We start from the raw sequence: 23,655 nt of genomic DNA on the forward strand, positions 1-23,655 counted from the left end.
TTAATTTATTCTATGGGTTTTCTTTTGCCAAACCGCTGTTACGGGGACGTAAACGCACCAGCATCTGTCGTCAGTCATTGGTGGGGGTACACATACACATACAGTGGTGAACTGGGTCTGCAAAAATTGGTTGCCAGGAGACTAAGGGAGCCAAACTGCAACTACAGTGCTATCATATATTTATTTTTGTTAAAAGTATTCTTTTCAACTCTCTTCAAACACAGCCAGGTTGAAATAATTAATGCATTCTTTCCCCCCCACCCCCACCACCACATATAGGGATTGTAATGACGCAGGGGCCCACTTGCTATCGGGCAGCTGGCAACCTGGCCAGTCCGCCGCTGCTTATATATATATATATACATACATACACGACGGGCTTCTTTCATGTTCTGTTTACCAAACATTTTTTCATACTCAGAATTCCTGAAGCATGGAATAGAAATTCACCAACCGTACACTTGATGACCCCCCCAACCTTTGTTTCCTTTTCTTCTTTTTATTTCTAGTGCACCTGAGCACTATACAACATCATATGCCAAATCCACTCAAAAGGATTTGCTCGGTCCGAAGCTATAATAGAAGACACGCCCAAGGTGACTATGTCAATTTTAAAAAGAAAATATAAGGGAACTGCGACATTTCCACACACACGCGCACCTCCCTATAGCCAACTAATTGATAAATCTCCTACACCTTTGTCTAGTAGAGAGAGGAGTTGGATGAGATACTGTTGTGTGAATCCGATAACAAATGAAAAAAAAAAACGGGATGTGAATGGCATACTGCCACGTGCAGTGCCGTAGTGGAGCGTCATAATTTGAAGTCTCCCCCAACTTCCCAATTTGATCTACACTAGCGTGACAGAGAAGCCAGGTCGTACCTGTAATAAACCCAATTCTTAGATATGGATGGGTGCGTTCAACCGTGCGCGAGGCAGCGGGAACAGCAACACCATGGATAGTGTGTGAGTGTAGGGACGCCTAACCTGGACAGATCGGCCGAAAGTGTCAGCGATCGATGTTCAGATGGATCACCAAAGCACACGCTCCGAAAGTAAAGATTCAGCAATTGCTATATAAACTAAATATTAAGTTGTTTTTATTATGTACTGATGTAATAATTTTAGATGTGTTCATAAATTAATAATTTGCCCGTTTAATTTTTCATTTTATGCATTAAATAGATTTAATAAAGCATTTTAAATTTTGCTAAGTAAAATTGAAGTAAATAAATGAATTTTACTCCTGAATAAAAAGTATTTTATAAATTTACCTTATCAAATAGAGCAGTCACTGAATGCGCATGCGCGTAATTAGTATATACAACATATTATGTATCTGTGTAGACGTGTGTGTGTGTAATTGAGTTGATGTGTCTGGCTTGAAGTGGAAGGCTTGTAAAATAGAAAACAGGAGCCAGAGAATGTTTCGTATTTCGGCATTAGGAATCCTTATTATTTGAGGCTGCTGATGTTATTTTTCTTCTTTAATACTTTATTCATTAAATTAAGAATTGATACAAGTTTCACAAAATCCTACATTTTATATTAAAGTATGTTAAATACTGTAAAGACGATTAAAATAGGTCAGAACTGGGTCAATATAAAAATCCTCACCTGATAACGAAAAGAAAAAAAAAAGAACCGCAGCCTGCTGGGTGTTAACAGCTGTGTAGAAAACGAATATGACAAAAAATTTGCGCAAACGAACCTGGGAGGTGGGGAGAGGACTTTCGGAAAATTCACAAGATCTTAAACCCTGTCCTAAAACACTAATTCATAATCGTTAACTGAAAACTTTTATTCACTCTGTGTGTGTGTTGGCGTAGTTGTACGTGATAAATAGCTATGTGTAATTATGTGGTATTTCACTGAATTAGTTCATCATCAGCAGCATCATTGTTTAACGTCCACCTTCCATGCTGGCATGGGTTGGATGGTTTGACAGGCGCTGGTCAGGCAGGGTTTTTACAGCTGGATACTCGCTGCTTCTTCAGAATCACCTGCACCATAACTTTTGAACCAGTGATTTTTTTTTTTTTCAGATTCATGTCTTCGATATTATATCGGAGATTACAATTCCCTCCCCCCCTCCACCAAAAAAAGCTTTTAATTTGAATCCCCCCCACCTACACCCATCCACCCAATTTATTTGCTTTGTTTACAGCTGACAAGACATGCTGTCATGCACCAAATGACAGCTTTCAAATCCTGTTTCCTGATCGGGTGAAAATTATCAAACTTTAAGCCTCTGTAACTTTTTAAAAACATTTTTTCTGGGAAAAGTGAAACAACTCCTGCAATTTAGCTTGGAAGTGTACATTATTGTGCCAAATTTTGAAATTTTTGATAAACTTCAATTTTTGAAATGCTGGTAGCCAAACCAACTAGACCCATTATAGAACCATTAAAAGTTAGTGTCAAACATACAATGAAGTTGATTCAACTTTGCTTTTATGGCATTATCTACCTCCTTGCTCCATCACTATGTCACTCCTGGCCAAGCTGGGATTCTGAACCCTCCGTAGATTATCCTACAGGAACTTCCAATTCTCCTCTAAGGTATATGTCTCCATTTCTTCCTCTCTCATCGGAAGCTTTCATTAAGAAATCTCTCAATGTTTGTCTATTTGTTGGGTCTTTGAGTTTCCATACTCTTCTTTTCCAGATTGGTTTCTTTCTCTGAGTCTTTCTAGCTCTAATTCTGAAGTCGCTAACTTGTAACCTATGTTGGGTTGTACACTCTTCACCTGAGAAAGATTTTGTATTTGCAAGCATCTGTCAATCTCATTGTCTGGGGGGAGGGGGGCTAGTCAATCTGGCTTATGCGCCCATCAGACTGATAAGTGATGAGGTGGTGGGCTGGTTTTTTGAAGTTAGTGTTGCAGATTGTGAGATTATTTGCATCCCAGAACTCCAGCAGTCTTGTTTCCTCCTCATTCCTAGGGCCAAAACCATAGCCACCATGCACTCCCTAGAATCCATGGGGGTGCTGTCCAACATGTCCATTGAAGTCACCAGCCACAATAATGAAGTCTCTGTTATTTGTTGTGAGGTACTCTGCAAAAGGACCTCATAGAATCGGTCCCTCTGCTCGTCAGCCAGCCCAGACTGAGGAGCATAAGCAGAGATAAGTGTAACTGTTAATTTACCAGTGATAAGTCTCATCTTAATTACCCTCTCACATACTCTGACTACCTCAATTACCTTACCTACCTACTTTTCTGCTAACAATATGCCTACACCACCCACTTCATCACTCCTGCTTTCCCAGAAGAATTTGAATCTCTGTGCCTTACAGACTTATTATTCATACAAAAAAAAGATACATGTAATATAATGTCTCTCTCTCTTGGTGACAGTGTTATTGTTGAATTCTGTTTCTTGGTGAAACTTAGTCTAATAGGATTTTTTGAAGTTTGTAAAAGTGGATTTTGCTTTCTTGACTGCGATGTGAGTGTTTTATGATAATAACTGCTGTTGAAGGGTTGTTTACCAAGACAGTGGTAGTTGGACGTGTGGACTAGAAGGTAATGTCCTGGGAAGAGTTGTCATAGGTTTGTGTGTGTGTGTATGTGTGTGTGGATTGTTTAGGATATAAAGGGCAGTTATCTGTGATGCTATTATGTCACTTCTTGTTATCTGTGCTATTTGAAAAGCAAATGTTTAATAAAATGAAATCTTCCAATGATGTTTTGTGTGTTTGGGTGTGCAACTTAGAGGAGAGCCAGGTGCATCAGGTGGGAATGGATATTGTGCTAGTTATCAATCATATTCCTGATTTTATTGTTGTTGTAATGTAAATATTTCTGTCCAGGTTTTCAGAACTTCCTTGATTTATCTTCACTGGACATTTCTTTCTGTTCAACAGCAAAAAATATTTGTGGTCTGCCCTTACTCACTTCTTCATAACAGGCTTGTATGTCTACAAAGTACATCTACTCATATCATTATGGTTCTAAAATCTTTCTTTGATTCAACAGATTATCATCTATACTCTGTCCATTACAACTAAACCTAATTCTTGATAATTTTAGTTTGTAAAAATATTTCTGTTGATTTCTGATGGTAAAAAAAAATGATGACGCTCAAATTATTTTCTTCATTGTATGTGGGAAGAGGAGGGGGTACAATTAAATAGTGGTACAGGAGTGAGTGTAGTGCTGTGTAGTTGTAGTGTGTAGTGGTGATTAACTCTGCCTATTCAGCTACAAGTTGATAACTCCAAAACTGAAACACTGTTTGGCTGTGATGACTTCTAGAACTACGTCTTAGCTTTTGGCAATGCATTCTACAAAAATACTCAACAAATATCAATTGATTGCTGGTCTTCATCTTGGAAGTACTTTCTCAATGCTTTCTGAGTTGACATAAAAGAAAATTGCTTCTACTGGTGACAAAGATATTCCTCTTCTTCCAAAACACTTTCAACATATTCATGTTAAATAAGGGCAACCATAAACTTATATATTTCTTTATTGAGTTCCTTGATGTGCAAGTAATGAGGAGAAAGAGAGATACGAGGTTCTACTGGCAGTTCACTGATGTAGCCACATGCTAGATGTTGTAGTCTTTCCTCAAACTATGACACCAGTAATCACACCCACCACCATCATCCTCAATATTTTACGTTCACTTTCCATGTTGGCATGGGTCGGACAGCTTGACAGGGGCCATATGAGGTTCCATAGTCTGTTTTGGCTTGGTTTCTATAGCTGGATGCCCTTCCTAAAACCAATCACTTTACAACCTCTTTTAGTCACCTTTTACAATATGAAGACGAAATATTGAGTCTATTCTTTGACATGCCAGTTCCCACGAAACACTAGAGCAACGTAAAATGAAATGTTTTGCTCAAGAAGACAGCACACTACCCAATCCAGGAAATGAACACACAATCTGACGGTCATGAAAGCAACACACTAACTACTTGATCACATACTTTAACAGAATAGAAAGAAAAAAAAATTTTTTTTTTAAACCTGAGATGCAGAAAAGGTTTTAAATGTATGAGAACATAGTTTTATTCCTCCATATGATACATGGAACAATATTGATAAAGTTAGTTGAGGAAATATAAGCACTGGTAGAGTACTCTCAGTGAGAGTACTCAGTTCAATAAGAGTATAACAATATACGAAACATTTGAACACCTACCATCAGACATGAAATAATATCTAATATTGTCATTTCACTTTTCAACAGTAGAGGACATTGCAGTGAAGTATATCACAAGAAACACTTGAATACGATTTATTGGAGTATAACACACAGTAAGGAATTCAAGTACATTAAAGCCAACCCTGGTGAATACCACATCCCAGCCTGGTGTCTACCTCATCTGACTGTAGATGAGATCCAGTGATTGGTTGGTTTTCTCCACATTGTTATTGTCTCAGGACTGATTTCGAAATTTTTCAATTTCATTCACCATAAAACTGATGGAGTCTGAAGGTTGCTTATATGCCACATTCATTACCAACTCCTGAATAGAACAAAGAGAAAGAAAATTCATTTAATACGAAAACAGCCAAACGAAATTGAAGCAATCATTCATTTCTCACAATTTATTAATATGCATTGTGTATGTTCTATGAGTACATGTGTGGTCACACAGTTTAGGAGTTCACAATCAATCATCGGGTTCGTTGTTTGATACTATCAAGTAGCACCAGTGTCTTTAACCATAACTTGAGGAAGCTTTGTGAGTAAAATTGTGTAGAAGGAAACTGTTGGAGAACCAATGGATGGGTTGTAGTTGTGTGACACAGCTAGCCTTATCATACATAGTGCCAAATGATTCTTCCTGAGTATTACATAAAAGATGCAAGTGTTAGTGGAATACCCAACTACTAACACTATAATTCAATCAAGAGGAAGTTTAGCTGATTGAACAACTGAATTTCCATCATTAAAACCAATATAAGATCTATTGTGTCATGGCTGTGTGCTACAGAGCAGAAATAAGAAAAGCTTTCACTCCTCGTGGCTTTAATTTTCAGCTGAAGTCAGGGAGAGAAGAAGAAGCTCAATGAGGTTTACTTGCTTCCAACATAATGTGGAACTTGTTATTATGTGATATTCTTTTACTGGTTCCAAATACTGGACTGCTCGGTGGAGCACTATTCATTCCATTATGACACACCTGAGAGAAGGTGGCCCTCAAGCTATTCAACATTAGGGAGGCCTCCAGAAGTATGTACCGGCTATCATCCAGGCTGGTTAATACTTCTTTCCTTTGCTGGAGTATCTCTTGAAATGAGTCCCCATGGTTTGGAGCATCTGGAGTACATATTACTATTTTCATCTGCTTAAAGTGTACCATCAGAGTGTCAAAGACTAAGTTTGAGTGTGACAGCAGGACCACAGGTGTGACATCTTCTCAGGTGTACATTGCTACTCCACCACGAGTTGTGTATCTGAGCATCTGATATGGCCATGTTCAGCTGTGTTTCTGTTAGTGCCATGCACAATAATGCTTGATTACATATCACTAAGTCTCTCAGTTACTGGGTTTTGCATTGGTGAGACATTATGAGGGCTCTTGCAGTTCAGAAGGAATACTGGTGTGACATACGGGGTGCCGGGAGTGGCCACTGCCCTGACATGTGTAGATGTATTAGAGGTGGCCACCTTGGTTCCTTTGTTGTTTGAAGTAGTCTTAAGTGCTGGTATGTGTTTCTTAGACTTGATGTCTGGTGAAGCCATGTCAGCTGCCTTACAATCCTCTATACAACCTCCAAAAAAGCTCATTGTTCAGCAGCTACTCTCTGGACTGCATCCACGGTTTGTTGCCTCTTAGGAGCAGTGCATGTGCCATCCAAACATTCCCATTGCATCTTGTGACCTGACCCTGTGTTGTTAGCAGCCATTCTTCCTGGTCTTCAGGTGAGTGAAACAAGAATCGCTCACATAGGATTTTGGATGAGTAAATCTACAGCCTATTCCAATGTCCCCACGCCAGCAGGCACCTTTTATTCCCCTTTCAGTGAATCCATAAATTGGTGCATTATAAACATCAAAATGTTATTAGTCCATTGACAGTTTTGGTTCAAGGCTATACTGTTGTAGAGAATGACATGGAATATAGACAGTTTAGCGTTATTTGTTATAAACAAAAAATATTATGATAGATTTAGGATTTGCTAAAATTCTAGGATGGAGAGTTACATTTATAATTTGTTTTCTAGGGAGTGTTTGAAATAGTATGAATGCAAAAAGAAAATACACACACGCACGCACACGCATACAGACACACAGAGACTAACATAGACAAACAGAATTAACATATGGCAAAGTAGGGTTTTCCATTAACAAGTAAAATCTTTTGATGGAATTCATGGTTTCTATCGACCAGGTTTCATTGACATGACTTGACTATGGTAAAAGATATTTGCCCAAGATGTTACACCAGAATTGAACTTAACTTTGTGAAACAAGCATCTTAAGCACTCAGTTAAACGTATCTTGAAAAACGCCAGAAACACAGAGAAAGACAGACAGAGAATGAGGTGGGGTGGGAAAGACACCTTACCTGAAAAAGCGAGAACAAATTATGCTTATATAAATATCTGTTGGCTTTTTCAAACGGATTTTCTGTCGTGGGAACGGTGTTGCGGACGTAAGTTGATTTAGCAGCGCTATCATTGCTCGACATCTCTATTAACCTGTCATCAAATTCGATCCTTTGTCCTCCTGCACTACTGCTAGTTTCTGTTCTATTTACGGACCATGTTTTGTCGTTATCAGCTCCGTGTTGCAGTGTCTCTGGTTCATAAGAAGACTGCTTCAAGTCACCTTCGTCAGCCATGATTGAAATAATCGATTGGGTAACCAGGTAACCAATGAAAGCGCTTCCTTAGTAACGGAAACAATAACAAAGATCAACATGGTAGAAATAGGGTACTATTCAACAAAAAAAAAAATATTTACTTTGTTTAAAAAAAAACCCTCATACATGATTTGCGCATACGCGCTAGATAGTCGTTGTAGGAACGACGAGTCACGACTAGCTAGCGCGGATGCGCGCACCGGGACCACTCTTCTTGAATAGTACCAGAAATAGCAGTTAGATCTTCCCCAAAACGGGAAAGGCACACTGGATATTGTAGAACTCGATACATTCTAAGGTGATATCAAATGTAAACATCGCGGGCCGAGGTTCGAGACTAGCGCATGCCATTTATAGTAGACTAGACTACCAGTGACCCGTTGGGTCACCGGGAAAGTTTGAGTTTCCCAGCAACGGTGTTTTGTTTCGTGTTTTTTTTCTTTTCCAGGTTATTTTGCATGCTTTCAACGGACGTGACATCAAAAATCAAGCGTACGTAGCTCCTTTCCTCACAAAAAGGAAATATTTGGCTGCTATTTCTTGCACGCCCTGCTACCACGTAACAGGTATTTCGGGTCCTTTATCGCAAATAGCTGTTACATGGTAGCAGGGTGTGCTAGAAATAGCAGCCAAATCTTTGGCAGTGAGATATGTTGAATGCACTCAAAATAAACCTATAGGAGAAAATTATTTCACACTGAGCTTACGATCGGATCTTGAAAATTAATTTTAAAATCTGTGATTGAGATGGAATAAACCCCCGGATCTTTTACGAAATATTTATGCCAAAAAGAATTTTTGTAATGGTATTCACTTGAAAATAATTTTAAAAACCATTAAAATATTGTCAGTTTAAAGAAAGCTAAAATATTAATACTTATTGTATAAACAACTCGCATTTTTGAAATCTCATTCACTTAAAAATATTTCTAAATGATTAAAATATTGTGTTTCAGAAAAGCGAAAATAGAAACATTTTTTGTTGTCAAGTCATTGTATATCGAAAGGTAAGAGTTGCTTCCCTTCCAGGATCAAGTTAATTTCGGAGACTTTTCCAATTATGCACCATTTTGGGTATTTATACTCTGAAAACCCTTACTATCTTCACAACCCCTTATCCAATTTACACGAAATTTGTTTCATTCCACTCGTATTTACATTTCAGGAGAGAACTAAATTCATAGCATTTTCCCATTATGCACCAGTTTGTCTGAGTAACATTACAAGCAAGTAGGCAAGATTCATTCTGACTTAATGTATTACTAGATTATCAGTGATCTGCTGGGACACCAGGAAACTCTGAGTTCCATACTTTTTTTTGTCACAAGTTGGTGATCCTTTGTGATGTGAAGTGGGAATATTCAACAGTCAGTTCACTACACCCAATGTCACAATTTGTGAGAATATTACCCATGTGATCAACAAAAATCTAACTGATAATGATTTCATGTGGCAAAGGTTCGAGCAAGGATTTATCTTTTGGTATGCTTCTTTCTGAACCTAACCATCAGTGTACCTTGACTACTTGACAGAGAGTCTGGAGAGACAATTGAGAAACAGCAAGATGGCAAACAGATGTGGACAGCTGACCCATGCTGGTAACAACCACAATGAATGATCCCCCACAATATTCAGCAGCTAACTTTTTGACCACGACTACAATTACACCGAGAAGAAGAATAACGATGTTCAAACTCCCTTAACATTTTGTGATTTGCAGTAATGAGTTTTTTGCTTTTAGTGTATGAAAAAAAAAAAAAAATTTCTTTATCAAAAATCCAAATAGATTTCCATTTTCTTTGTACAACGGGTGACTTCTGATGCTAGAAATAGCACTCAACACTAGTAACAAGTGGTAACCCAAATATTTACTCTTTTACTTGTTTCAGTCATTTGACTGTGGCCATGCTGGAGCACCGCCTTTAGTCGAGCAAATCGACCCCAGGACTTGTTCTATAACCTAGTACTTATTTTATCAGTCTCTTTTGCTGAACCGCTAAGTTACGGGGATGTAAACATACCAGTATCGGTTGTCAAGCGATGTTGGAGGGACAAATGCAGACACACAAACATATACACACACATACATATACATACATATATATATATATATATATATATATATATATACGACATGCTTCTTTCAGTTTCTGTCTACTAAATCAACTCACAAGGCTTTGGTCGGCCCGGGGCAATAGTAGAAGACACTTGCCCAAGGTGCCACGCAGTGGGACTGAACCCGGAACCATGTGGTTGGTAAGCAAGCTACTTACCACACAGCCACTCCTAGAACATTTTCACAGCCAACCCTGAAAGAAGTATATGATGCAGTTTAGAGACAACTTACCAATGACTGTCTGTAGGACACTGCTCACCAACACTTTTGCAAGTTCACATGAAGAGCACCAATACATTTATAAACAACAACAAAAATATTTACTTTTAAACACTACCTTAATTTTTCATGAATGTAATAAACTTTTATTAAAACAAGCAAATTAAAAAATAAAAATTTGAAGGACTAAATGCAGCAGTTATAGTTAGCAGCCCTGTATACAGTGGCATACTGAGAGTAATAAGGGTCCTCAAGCATAACTGTTCACCAGGCCCCTTAGCATTGATATCAAAGAGAGTTAACAACAGCTCAGTCCACCCCTGCCGGTATGTGCATTCAGGAATTCATTTAGAAATAAAAGACATCTGTATTATCAAAATCGATAGTGTTAACATTGATGATGGTCATGATGTTAACATCTGGTAAAAATAATTACAAATATAGTCGTTAATGTATATAATAATAAACAAATGAACAATGATCAACTTCAAGACATGTGTTGAGATTTCCAGCCCAAGGTTTCAATGTTTTTGCTTTCATCTGGGGCCTTCATAGATACCACATGCTTCGTTTTACACAGGAAAATTCTGAAATATCATAAAATATTTAGACTTAATAAATAATTAAGAGCTACAGAAGCAGTATTAATACCAAAAAGAAATCTAGATTTCCAACTTAACACGGATGTTGTGTTAGAAAACGGAATGCTGTGTTAACTTTGAGAGGACCTTTCATATGGACTCATGGTGCATTGAAGCACTTGCTACAGCCCCCAGAACTGCAAGATCCTCCGATTGCACCCTAATATGGGTTTCTCAGTGATGTGCCTGAACAGACACTGAAATTCTATATATAGTTGACAAGAAATTTGGCTGATATTGTGCTGCTGGACATTTTGTCACTGAGGAACCAATAGTAGGATGAAATCAGGTGATCAGGCACTTCCAGCAGCCACAGCAGACAATTCTTGTCTGTCAGCAATATAACTACGAGTACTTTTATACACCATGAGTTCCGATGAGAGATACTCTCAACTTGAATAAAGCAGTATTCTGTGTTCTAATGCAGCTCATATGTCAAGCTGGAGGTCAAGATTATCTATTTAGACTTAATGTTTCATTTTATCAATGTAGTTCCTAAATGTTGCAATATCAAAGAGCTGATTGGTAAAGGAGGGATGACATTGGTGAAATATTGATGTTTCAATCAGATTGAGTGATAGGATATTTCTGTTTCACTTAGATCAATGTAAGAAGTGAAAGGGACATTGATGGGAAGTGCAACAATTTAGACATTATTTCACAAAACACACTAGTGTCTCTTGTGAATGTGTTATGAGACTCCCAAGGTGGGCATTAGTGTATGAACAGAATCAAAAACGTATTCAGTATTAATCTACATTTCTACACATTGACTCCATGAAATCTCATTAATAACAACATACAGAAGATGATTATTATAAAGAAACACCAGAAATTTATTGTTCCAGACAAAACATGGATTATTTAAAAGGAAAGTAAAAACTGAAGAATAGTCATGTTTACAATAACCCTCCCCAACAAACACATAAAAGATGTGTGCATGTACATACACACATATGCTAAATTATGTGTGGGTGGATGTGTTTGAATATCCAAATAGGAGAAAAGTCACTCAATATAGATTATTCAGTCAGATTCATCTTTTTTAGTTGTTTCTGAAGGATTGCATATGGGGAGAAAGTGAATGGCATCAGAATGGATCATCAGATTCAAATGAATGGGCATCTCTTTATTAGCAATAGCTAGAGGAAAAAGTGATTGTAGAAGAGAAACAAAAGTGAGAGAATATGATTGGGATAATAGTGTGGAAGAGGAAACGGTAAAGAAGGAGACTGTGCTACAGGGAGTAATGATGATGGAGCAGTAATGAGAGGGTGTAATAAGAGAGAGATATTCATATCAGCAGCTGACAGTTTGTTGGTGAGAGCATAAGTGATGGTTGTTTTAAAAACGGGCAGTGGTAATGAACTCCCCATTGGGAAGAGGAAGTGGTAACTTGCAGTATTAAAGGGTTAGGGTTAGTTGGTAAGAGAGAGAGAGTGCAAATGAATAGCATCATTATCATCACAACACCATTTTAATGTCTGCTTTTCCATTTTTTGCTTTAGCTAAATGAAATTTGCTTAGATAAATATTCAACAGCCAGGTGCCGTTCCTGTCACCAACCCTCACTTGTTGCCAAGCACTGAGTATTTCCTCATGACCAGACAAGTTATTTGAAAAGTGGAAATGACATCATTTGTAGAATGGTGATGCTCATTTAGGACCATCATGTGACATCAAGATAAGGATATATATACACATAATAGGCTTCTTTCAGTTTCCATCTGCCCTACCCATTCACAAGGCTTTGGTCAGCCCAGGTCTATTACGTAAGAAACTTGCCCAAAGTGACGATCTCGAGTTTGAATGCAAGCAGTATTGTGTGTCTGGGTCGGTTGTTTCATTCTACACACCTCAGTTCCCCTGGCTCTTGAGAGCAATCTCACCCATCACTGCACCCATGTGTGATTAATGAATAATAAAAGACTTTGGTCTTATGTTGTTGGCTGATTCCATCAAGTACGACTTCTCCATAGCAAAGGTAATCAACTTCTCTGCTGTTTTAATATAGAAATAGTTTCATTATTGAGTATTCCCTTCTCTAAATATTGTCATCATGGCAACAATACCAAATTTTTAATAATCTCATAAAAATTTATAATGATACAAAGATTGTCAACAGCAATGATGTTTACTGACCTTTAAGGTTCCTAAAATTTGCTCAGCAGAAGGTCGATCACTTGGAGTCTGACTGCGATAGGTAAACAAGATTTTACCAGTTTGGTCAATGATGAAATCACCACCCATCTAGCAAGAAATAATAAAGTTTAGAATCAAACTGTATCAGGTTTTAATTTTCAGTCAATGCTCTTAATATCACAAGTTGTGTGTCTGTACAAGTAGGGTATACAGTAATCTCTTGACTACTGTGGGTGTTACATTTCAAAACCTCCCACAGAAATAATTCAAATATAAATCCCTATCAACTGCAGAAATCCAGATATACTGAGGAGTTTGCCGTAGAAATTCACAAAAATCCACGATGTACTGAGTGCATGATAGGTGAACCGTGATATACTGAGTGCGCAAGGGGTGGACTGTGATATGATAAGGGACTACTGTATATGGACTTGTGTGGTTCCTGCGATCATTCTTCTCATGTAATTCGCATTGTTTTGCTCAGTCTTTAACATCCAGTCGTAGTCTTAAGTTTATGATGGAAATAGAACTAAAAGTTATGATTTCCATCCTAACTTATAATTTCAGAATAAGTTATCACATTTCATCTCACTCATCATCATCATCGTTTAACGTCAGCTTTTCATGCTGGCATGGGTTGGACGGTGTGACTGAGGGCTGGCAAGCCAGAGGGCTGCACCAGGTTCCAATATGATCTGGCAATGTTTCTACAGCTGGATGCTCTTTCTAATGCCAACCACACCGAGAGTGTAGTGGATGCTTTTTACGTGCCACCGGCATGAGGGCCAGTCAGGTGGTACTGGCATTGGCCACGCTCAAATGGTACTTTTTACATGCCACCGGCATGGGACCAGTCAGCTAGCACTGGCATCAACCATGCTCTAGAAGTGATAATTTAAATGAAATTGAGTGGTTAGACATTAAAATGTCCTTACTTGGTAAATATCTTCATTAAAATCTTTATATGGAGTTGGGATAATCCCATCAGAAGCCATTTCAGAAGCATAATATTGCATGGTCTTCATACAAAACACCTGTAAATAAATAAATTAATATCGTCAATTCCTTGAGATTACAAATTGTACATTTATGGGAGGGAAATATACCTAGGTGGGTTAGGGTTAGAAATTCAAAGAAGGATTCATCATAGTCCTCCAGGCAATAACAGAGGAATTCAAGACAGGATGCCCCTGAGAGCTCCTCTATGCTGATGACCTTGCTCTAACTGCTGAGTCATTATCAGAACTAGAGGAGAAGTTTTAGGTGTGGAAGCAAGGATTAGAATCGAAGGGCTTTAGAGTCAACCTAGCTAAAACCAAAGTCTTAATAAGTAGGAAGGCAGACAAACCACAATCGATCTGTACAAAAGGCATAGGTAGAAACTCCATAAGATGTACCCAGTGTAAGCCATGGACACACAAGAGGTGTAGTAATATCAAAGGAAGGCTAACTGGGAAGATAGTTTTTGTATGTGGCAGATGCTCAGGAGTAATAAACACTGAAAATGTGCAGAGAACAACTTGTGTCACATTCCAGGGAGAAAAACTAGAAGTAGTTGATAGCTTCCGTTACCTAGGTGACCAAATCATTTGTAGGGGCAGGAAGCTCTGAAAGTGTAGCTGCTAGGATAAGAATAGCCTGGGCAAAGTTCAGAGAGCCCCTACTTCCGCTGGTGACAAAGGGCCTCTCACTCAGAGTAAAAGGTAGACTATGACGCATGTGTGCGAACTGCCATGCTACATGGCAGTGAATCATGGGCCATGACTGCTGATGACATGCATAAGCTCGCAAGCAATGAAGCCGGTATGCTCCAATGGATGTGTATTGTCAGTATGCATACACAACAGAGTGTAAGTGCCCTGAGAGAAAAGTTGGATTCAAGAAGCATCAGATGTGGTGTGCAAGAGAGACGGCTGCGCTGGTATGGTCATGTGTTGTGAATGGATGAGGACAGCTGTTACAGGAGAATAGTATGGGATTATGTGATGTTCATTCTTCTCTTCCAATATATTAGTCTTCTCACTGATCTCAGACACAAACTTGTGAATTAAGTCATTCCTAAAATCTATGTAAAAAATGGAAATAAAACAAGGGGTGGAATTTATCAAAGTAAGGTCTGACTCCAGCTAAAGAAATATTTAACTATATATACACACACACATATATATATATATAGGAAAGAGTATAATACAAATATCTTACTTCCTTGACAGATCTACTTAATCCAAGAGCAGAGTAAATCTAGAAAAAAAAAAAAAAATTGTGATTAAGTGACAAAAAGTTACAAGCAAGATTACCCCCACCCCACGTGTATATCTATCTATACCTATAGTATAGCTCAGTTTGTGTGTGTGTGTGTGTGTTGCATCTATAGAAATCCACACCTTAACAAAAAGTTTTTTAAATGAATTCTCCGATATAGATCTCCACTCATCTTTATTCAGGCATATAATTTAGTATTTTATACACACCGGACCACTTGGAATTTTCATTTTTATTTTTTCCTTTAGACTCATTTACAACTCTTTCGGCTTTTCTATATTTATTATCAAGATCACACAGTGGTTGTGGGAAAAACTCTTTTTAAAAAACTTTAAAAATTCTATCTCTGATGAAGGAAATGCAGCCACCAAAGTCAAAGGAAAAAGTTTTTTCTTTGTGTATTCCCTGAAACGATTGCAAGATATCTCACTTCATTATATTTTTATTTCAGCCATGAACTGCTTTATTTTTATTTCATTCGAGGACAATTTAAAATCGTTTTACTCTACTTAATTTTATTTCATTCAAGGGCTATCGTAAATCAACATCTCACCTGCTTGTGATTTTAATTTATTTTATCAGATGTAATTTTCTGTATATATCTTGTGATCACCCAACCTTGGAATTATATAATAAAAATATATATGTATATATTTGATTGTATTCCCAATTTGAATATGTATTGGCCGGACAAGGAGGATGATAAATTAATCTGTTTTCTCTCGCTCCTTGAACTTTGATATTTGCTCAATATATTGAGCCCTTCCATGTTATTCTGTGGAAAAAGTTATATATCATCATCATCGTTTAACGTCCGCTTTCCATGCTAGCATGGGTTGGACGATTTGACTGAGGACTGGTGAAACCGGATGGCAACACCAGGCTCCAATCTAATTTGGCAGAGTTTCTACAGCTGGATGCCCTTCCTAACGCCAACCACTCAACATTGTAGCTCACTTGAAGCATTGTAATAGAGAAGTAGAAAATGAAAGAAAAGAGAAATACGGAAAGCTTCTAATGATGCAGAGTTTTCAAAAGGAAAAAAGGAACTTTAAATTTTGGGTGCAAAGGCCTATCTTAGTCAAAGATCTGTGCATTTGCATAGATTTTGTTATTTTCAACTGCTCAGCATTTGGGTTAGCAGCAGCAGCAACTCTCCAACTGTTGGTAATATTTAGAATTCAACATTTCTGAAAAATATTTTTAAATGTCTCACATTTTTTGAAGAATCTTGAAAAGAAGGGAAAGAAGATTTCGTTTCTGCCAACCACTGTTTAATAGACTTCTGTGATCCAAAGAAAAGAAGTAGAATATCACAGCCTAAAGCTTTCAAATCTGACTGCAAAATGAAATAAAACTGTGTCAGTAATTTTATCAATTTAAGTATTTAGGGACATAAGGTGGAAAAAAAAAAAATTTTTAGGGTTAATAGTAAATTTAAATATTTTTTCAAATATTTCTTATATTAATGGCAACTTAGCAGTTCTGAATAGATATCTTAAACTTCTTAGAAACATTGTTTATAATCTAGAAGGGTATATTCTGAGCAAGGTAAGTGAAAAGTTAGGCAAAATATGTAAAATGATGTCAATAAATAAAAGCCATAGAAAATATATTGTATAACTTTACATAGGTTGTTTAATACTTTTATAATATTTTGGGAAGCATTCTTCTTATCAAATAAGGGAAAGAAAATAATCCATGAACTTAGAGCGAAGTGTTGTTACTGGCAGGCCATTTTGGGGTGTTGGATTACAAGAAGGTGAACAGACAAAGAAGACTCAGTATTCAACAGATACATAGGAGCAAAAACTAAAGACATATAAGAGACAAATTTTCTGAAATGCACAGATGGTTCTCTGGAGGTAGTCAATAGTTTCTATTACCTATGTGATCTTATTAGCAGTGGAGGAGAATTTTCTGCAAGTCTAGTTTCTAGAACAGAACCAGCTGGAGAAAGTTCTGTTGTGGCACCTGCTGCCAATTAAGTCATTTGGTTAGTAAAGAGACCTATTTCTAGGGAGCCTTCTCACTGTTTTCCATGTTTAATGCCTCTGTGCACCTGCCACATTTTATGGTTACCACTGCTGTTAGCCTGTCTGTAACCTATATATACATAAATACAGGATCACAAGTAGGTTAACATGTAAAAAGGAATGTTACATAACCTATCTGCAGAAGAAAGTGAGACAACAAATATGATTGCAAGAGTTATTGTAGACTGGTGGTGGGGGGGAAGAAACAAGCCTACCTTCCGAGTTTCTAGCTCCATTACGTGTTTACGTCAGGGTAGTCATGCAAAGTGGCGCTGGAGAACAAGTAGTAAATAAGGAGAAGTGAAAGCTGGGAGTAATTTGTCCAGAGTAACTGAATTTCCCTCTACTACATCAACAACTGTTAGTTGCTGGGATAAATACTCTCCAGCCTCAAGTATTTTAGTTTTCTCACGGGACTCACCATGGATAGCAGCATCAACAGTGTGAAGAAACTGATCCCATTCTATCTGTAAAAAGGATACAAACCAAAAGAGAACATTAAAGAAGGTTGGCTAGGCATGAATTAGCTAATTACACAAGAAATGTCGGTGTGCTTTTGAGGAGATGTGTAAATGTTTTATGTTTGAACTTTTTTTGAAGATAAAAAACTGACACTTCCACCTCTTGTGTAACTTGTTAGTCTTGAAGTATTTTCATGAGGTAAAGAAAATGTTTGATGAGCAGATGATTGCATACATATCCAAATATATACACAAATATATACACAAATATATACACAAATATATACACAAATATATACACAAATTCTAGTTTTTGTTAAAGAGGGTCTAATAATATATATCCTCTTATACAAAATCAACTGTATAATTAGTTAGCTGTAAAAAAAAACAATTATTACAGCAATAATGGAAATTGACAAATTTTGTCAAAGCAATATCAACCATGAAGAAGATGATGGGTGTGTGTGTGTGTGTGCGTACATATATATATATATATATATATATATATATATATACACACATATATATGAGTTTTTCTTCTCCTAGATGAGTTGCCATCACCATGGGTAAGGAGTCTCATCTGCCCCATACATGTACATACACACAAAAAAAAAAGTAAAAATATATGAGAGCATTCAACGACAATATGAATCTTCGAAGACAGTTGCCCCCATAAATTCCAAAATAAAATTTGGGATGTATGGAGGCTCAAAGTTGGGAACGAAAACAGGACAGTGGAGACATACAAGGAAACTGAACGAAAACAAACATGGAAGGTTATTAGACCAGAACGAGGGGAAAATAGTGAACACTGGGAGAAATATTTTCTTTGAAAAGGGAAAAGATAGAAGAGAGAGATAGAAGATGTCCAGTCCTTAGAAAGTCGTGCAGGAAAAGCAAGATGGATGATGGTCACATGTGAGCAACGAGAGAGAGAGAAAAAAGAAAGAGGGGGAGAGAGAGAGAAACAGATGGAAAACAGTGAAGGAGAGAAAAAGGGAATTAGAGAAGGATGGGGGAGAAAACAGTATAGAATCACATCAAAAAGGTGAAGATAAACTTATTTGGAAATGGATGCGTGGCATTCAATGAAATAATAATATAAATTATATATATATATATATTAGTAAAACAATAAAAAATGTTAAAGAAATACTACAAAAATGTCATGCATTACCTCGAATTCAATGAGATTATTTGCCAGCTCTTTTACGGAAGAATTTCTAAAACAAATAAAAATACTGACATTTCAAATGAAGAAATTTGATTCATCATTTTTGTTTCTTTTCACCAACTTTAAGGCAGGGTGTAGTGCAGTGGGGTGGAGTATTGATATGGTACAGTGGGGGTGAAGTGTAGTGGACAGGGAACATTCACAGTTGTGTTAGCTGAGGAAAGGAGCACTAATGAACATCAGTGGTGATTTCTGGCCCATAACTCTGAACTCAGAATTTAAGATTTTGGCCATGGTACATGGTGCTTGTTAGTAATGTGGTTAGGAGCATGTAGACGTGCAGGATTCCTGGCAGTTCTATTCACAACCATCTCTTTCCTCAAGCAATACATCCCAGAGTAGGTGACTATTAACCCTTTCAATACTAACCCGACTGAAACCACCTCTGGCTCTGAGTACAAATGTCTCATTTTCATAAGTTTTGAATTAAAATCTTCCACCAAACTTTAGTCACAATTTATGTTCCTAACACTAGCTGAATGATAACTAAGTTATTTTACTAAATTCTTTGTTATATCTAAAATTAATTGAAAGAAACACAGAGCATCTCAAAATAAATATTGTATTGAAAGGGTTAAGTATGGTTTTGATGAAGCTCTGATCCATTCGGATCAATCCAAAAGCCTTAGACAAATTTGCTTATCAGTATTCAGTGCACCTAGTTTTGATTTTGTTTGCAGGTTGGGTCCCTTCAATGACGAGAAGCTTTTGTTCTGTGACCAGACTAAATGGCCACTGGTCAAAATCATTTCAAATCTCATGCTTAACCTATGTCCTTTCACATTGCTTCTACATATTTGATCTCATGAGCCAGTGTTGCAGAAATGCAGAAGTTAGTGGTGTTGAGGGGCATCCCATTTCATCTAGGATACAAGAAGGCTGTGTCAATGTATGCAGACAACATCACCACAGAAGCCATGTTGGTCAGCACTATACTGAAGGAATAGGAAGGAGTCACAGGAGGAAGTATTAATTCAGTAGCTTTTGTCCCTCCTGCATCAATAAAATAACACTGGAACTGAAGGTGTTAACTAATCCCTCCCCTCAAAACAACTGACCTTATGCCAAAGAAATCACTGTTAGAGTGGTGTGTGAGAGAATTACATTCTGAGTTCAAATCCTGCTGTAGTCAACTCTATATTTCATCCTTTCAGAGTAAATAAAATAGCCAACAACTATGATTGAATTAACTAAAAACCCTTCCCAAAAGTTGTGGCTTTGCACCAAAGTCAGATATTAATTTCAAGGACTGGCAAAATCAATAACACTAGACAAAGTATTTAAGTCCCTTCATGTTTTGTTGATTTGGGTCAATAGTGAAGAAATACTACTACTACTACTACTACTACTACTACTACTAATAATAATAATAATAATAATGGGTGTTCTTGAAATGTCTCTAACTAATCCCATGCTAGCATGGAAAATGGATGTTAAATGATGATGATGATAACCCCTACACATTTAGGGTTAATGTAAGAAAGGCCAAGGCAGTATTTGAACTGATGAAATCATCATTTCTAACAGCTTTACCACTAGATAAAACAACCCACAATACCATAATTTAGTTAAAATTATTTACCTGAAATGCTTTCCTAGCTGTAAATCCAGTTCCTTTCGATTTTGAATGCCAAGGCTGTCGTAAATTCAGTAAAACAGGAAGAAGTGAATAAAAAATGTTTTGTTAGATAAAAAAAGAATTTCAAACATTAAATATTATCACCATTATCATTACTATTCTATACATCTACATTTTGTCCTATTATAATCAAGCAGGAATATTTTTTGTCACCAACTCGAACTTGTATATATCATTAGAGAAATAGTTTTAAAATAAGTTCCCTACTTATAGCAAACTAGTCATACATGATGTAGGAATTGTACCTGGGGAAAATAAGGAGACAAAAAGTTTTATGGGTTCATTCTTAGAACAACCAAAAGTCTTTTGCTATTGTTTTTTGTGACTTCGATTAAATAATAGACAGATGCATTGAGTTATATTGAAATTGAAAAATTAAGTTTAATTTTCAGATGTCATTTTTGCAACAACAATGTCACACTGCAATGTGGGTTTCAAATTTTGGCACAAGGTTAGCAATTTTGGGGGAGGAAGGAAGTCAATGACATCAACCCCCAACTGATAATTATTTCATTGACTCCAAGAGGATGAAAGGCAAAGCTGACATTGGCAGAATTTGAACTCAAAATATAAAGACAAACAAAATACTTGGCAGCATTTTGCCTGGCAATGCTTATAATTCTTCAAAATAACCACTTCACACTAACATAGGTTGGATTTTTTTAACAAAGTCTTTCAAAGTCACTTTTTTTCTCTACATTTAACAGCTTCTCACCCACATGACTGTTTATCCATAAAATTATGTTTGGGTAGTTTAACTGTCAAGTAAAGGACACACTTCACCTAATAAGGTTCCTTGTGCTGATCACAAAGTCTATATCACAACACATTTACCACAGAATCACTATATTAAATACTGAGCTTATGTCATCTTATGCTTTCATAAATTCATCTTGCAAATTTTAAATTTGAATACCTTACCTTCTAAACAACGTATTGTATGTGTTGGCGAGCTGAAACATTTTTCCCACTTTTGAGGAAATGAAATTTTCAAGACAATCTGAAAAACACAAATTATATAATGAAAAGTTAAATAGGGGTTTCACATGCACATAAGGGCAAGACAAACAAATCACAGTTTTGCAAGCTCACAAATGCAGGGGCCATGATAAAACACTCAGTGCATTCTGTATAGTGGTTGTCTGGCAGTATAAACCATGCTCAAACATTGAACGCTACACAGTCCTCAGACCTTTCAGATCTTATCAAACTCTCCAACTAAAGACAGCAAGTAAGAAGGTGATGTTGATGTGGTATTTGATTTTTATTGAGAAGAGACTCAAGGAAAATAGAAAGCAAAGTCGATCTGGGCAGGATTCAAACATAAATCATTCTACTGATTTTGCCACTAATATGTTAATTATTTAGGTTCAAAGTCAATTGAAGTTGATTACATTGAATAATACAGTGTATAACTGGTGCTGCATATATCAGCTTTAGTGTACCTGTTCTTTCCTGGTTATTAATTACACTGACCTTAAACATTAGGATTGTAGAATTACTAAAATTCTAGCTTATGGAGCAACACGTATCGCAAAGATGGTACGTTTCAAAGAAGGTACAACATTGGCAACATCAATAATGCTGCCAAGGTCAGTGCTTGGGTACTCAGCACTTTCGATCAGCCCTGCAATGTACACTACCAACTTCTTCAACAACACCTTCCAACTAACCATCTTCACTACACCAGCAGGAAATTGCAGTCAAAAAAAAAAAAAGATCAATAGTTTTATGATCAAGCACACCGTGGAGTAAATTTGTAACTCGGCAAAATTTGAAATATTTCACACCAAATCGTGTGACAGGCCATATCACCACACAACCCTCTCGCCCCCTTCATCCCCCAACTCACGTTGTCTCATCTTCTTTGTTCCGGGAGTGTTCCCATGTTCTTATTAAGTTGTTATTAACTAGATTTAAAAAAATTGTGTAAGTTATTTGAGTGCTCCAGGCGATCGTCCATTCAAGAGAACAGGCTCTAGCAGCCCACTTTAGAGTAAGAAAAATTGGTAGAGCGCCGAACATCTTTGCAGTATTTAGTTAGCATTAGGAAGGAATTTCAACCATGTTTCGTGGTCTGCTACCACAACAGCTCCTTTATAGGATCCAGTTAGCTCAAGACATCATCAGGAGGAACCACGTCCGGTTTCGGCCCCTACTCCTCTACCGTTTTGACGTGGCGGGGCCCCTCCTTTCGGAGGTGTCTTCAGCTCTGGTGTTGGGTGCATGTCTTCTTTCGCTGTTTGTGACTGTTCTAATTCAACTGTGGAATGTCTCTCGCTATGGTTATTTTCCAGGAGGTTCTGGCCACACGTCTTACGGTTCATCAACCCGCGTTGTTGAATTACTTTCTTCCGACATACCTTCCCTTGTGTACATACCTTCCAAGTTGTGTACAAAAAACTGTCCTGCAAAATGGAAACAGCAAACTGAATTTATTTACGCTTATATTTCACTGCACAAATGTTAAGAGATGAAATATATAAAGAAAACTAGTTTCTTCTTTCCATTTACATTCTGTGATCAAATCTAGACGAGGTCAGCTGTTCCTTTCATCCTTCTGAGGTGGATATTAAATATGTAACCAGTCGAGTATAAGGTCAATTGGGCGATCTTAGGTTAAATAGCGGACCAATTTCCACACCTCATACTCCTACTTTCTTAAAAAAAAAAGGAAGATATATGAGAAACCGGTCGGACTAAGAAGACCAGTTGGAATACCTTTCATGACCCGTCTGCTCAATTCGGGCAAACCTGGGGTTAAACAGCAGAATTAAAGATCATACCTTTCCTGTTAAATTCTGCAATGCCATCTTCAAGAATGATTTTACCGTGTTTCAAGAATTCTTCAAGTGCAGCGGAAATATTTGAGGTAAAAACAGAATTTGATTCCAACGATTCTGATGTTTGACCTTTGTTTAAGTCGGAGGCCATCACCGGAAGTAAACACCTCTTTTTTACGCACTGCCTTCTGGGAGTCGGTACGTGGCAGCGAAGTCGTGTCCACATCTCTCCCTCCCACTCTCTCTCTCTCTCTCTAGCAGCCTTATTTACTCACTCCCTCCCACTTTCT

The 23,655-nt window shown here is 37.3% G+C and overlaps 2 protein-coding genes across 8 annotated transcripts; both read right to left on the reverse strand.

Moving 5' to 3' along the window:
- Positions 1-5,238: 5,238 nt before the first annotated feature.
- Positions 5,239-7,937, reverse strand: LOC149133148 (uncharacterized). Its single transcript, XM_089359159.1, has 2 exons — positions 7,536-7,937; positions 5,239-5,486 (listed from the first exon to the last, which is right to left on the reverse strand). The coding sequence occupies exons 1-2, from the start codon at positions 7,809-7,811 to the stop codon at positions 5,397-5,399; spliced, it is 366 nt and encodes a 121-aa protein (XP_089215285.1). The 5' UTR covers positions 7,812-7,937; the 3' UTR covers positions 5,239-5,396.
- A 2,330-nt stretch (positions 7,938-10,267) lies between these two features.
- LOC106881203 (uncharacterized) lies at positions 10,268-23,634 on the reverse strand. 7 transcript variants are annotated; one of them, XM_014931505.3, is made up of 10 exons: positions 23,369-23,634; positions 21,504-21,582; positions 20,526-20,579; positions 18,887-18,932; positions 17,464-17,715; positions 16,429-16,551; positions 15,153-15,191; positions 13,886-13,984; positions 12,951-13,058; positions 10,268-10,754 (listed from the first exon to the last, which is right to left on the reverse strand). In XM_014931505.3, exons 5-10 carry the CDS (start codon positions 17,482-17,484, stop codon positions 10,740-10,742), a joined length of 405 nt encoding a protein of 134 aa, XP_014786991.3. In that variant the 5' UTR covers positions 17,485-17,715; positions 18,887-18,932; positions 20,526-20,579; positions 21,504-21,582; positions 23,369-23,634; the 3' UTR covers positions 10,268-10,739. The 7 variants fall into 7 exon arrangements, with proteins under 7 accessions (XP_014786991.3, XP_089215279.1, XP_089215278.1 ...); XM_089359153.1 differs by having other exon boundaries at positions 17,670-17,715; positions 23,369-23,533; XM_089359152.1 differs by lacking the exon at positions 18,887-18,932 and having other exon boundaries at positions 23,369-23,598.
- Positions 23,635-23,655: the final 21 nt, after the last annotated feature.

This window comes from Octopus bimaculoides, chromosome 11, assembly GCF_046866305.1.
Source record: "Octopus bimaculoides isolate indiv1 chromosome 11, ASM4686630v1, whole genome shotgun sequence".
NCBI classification, from domain to species: Eukaryota; Metazoa; Mollusca; class Cephalopoda; order Octopoda; family Octopodidae; genus Octopus; species Octopus bimaculoides.

What these genes read in the sequence shown, in the direction of transcription:
- LOC149133148 (XM_089359159.1), bottom strand. Translation starts at nt 7,811, where the DNA reads ATGGCTGACGAAGGTGACTTGAAGCAGTCTTCTTATGAACCAGAGACA. An exon ending in ATTTGTTCTCGCTTTTTCAG is followed by an intron (nt 5,487 to 7,535) that starts GTAAGGTGTCTT and finishes TGTTCTATTCAG; the next exon opens with GAGTTGGTAATGAATGTGGC.
- LOC106881203 (XM_089359151.1), bottom strand. Translation starts at nt 23,591, where the DNA reads ATGTGGACACGACTTCGCTGCCACGTACCGACTCCCAGAAGGCAGTGC. An exon ending in TGCAGAATTTAACAGGAAAG is followed by an intron (nt 21,583 to 23,368) that starts GTATGATCTTTA and finishes TGTGTTTTTCAG; the next exon opens with ATTGTCTTGAAAATTTCATT. An exon ending in ATAATCTCATTGAATTCGAG is followed by an intron (nt 17,716 to 18,886) that starts GTAATGCATGAC and finishes TCCTTTTTACAG; the next exon opens with ATAGAATGGGATCAGTTTCT.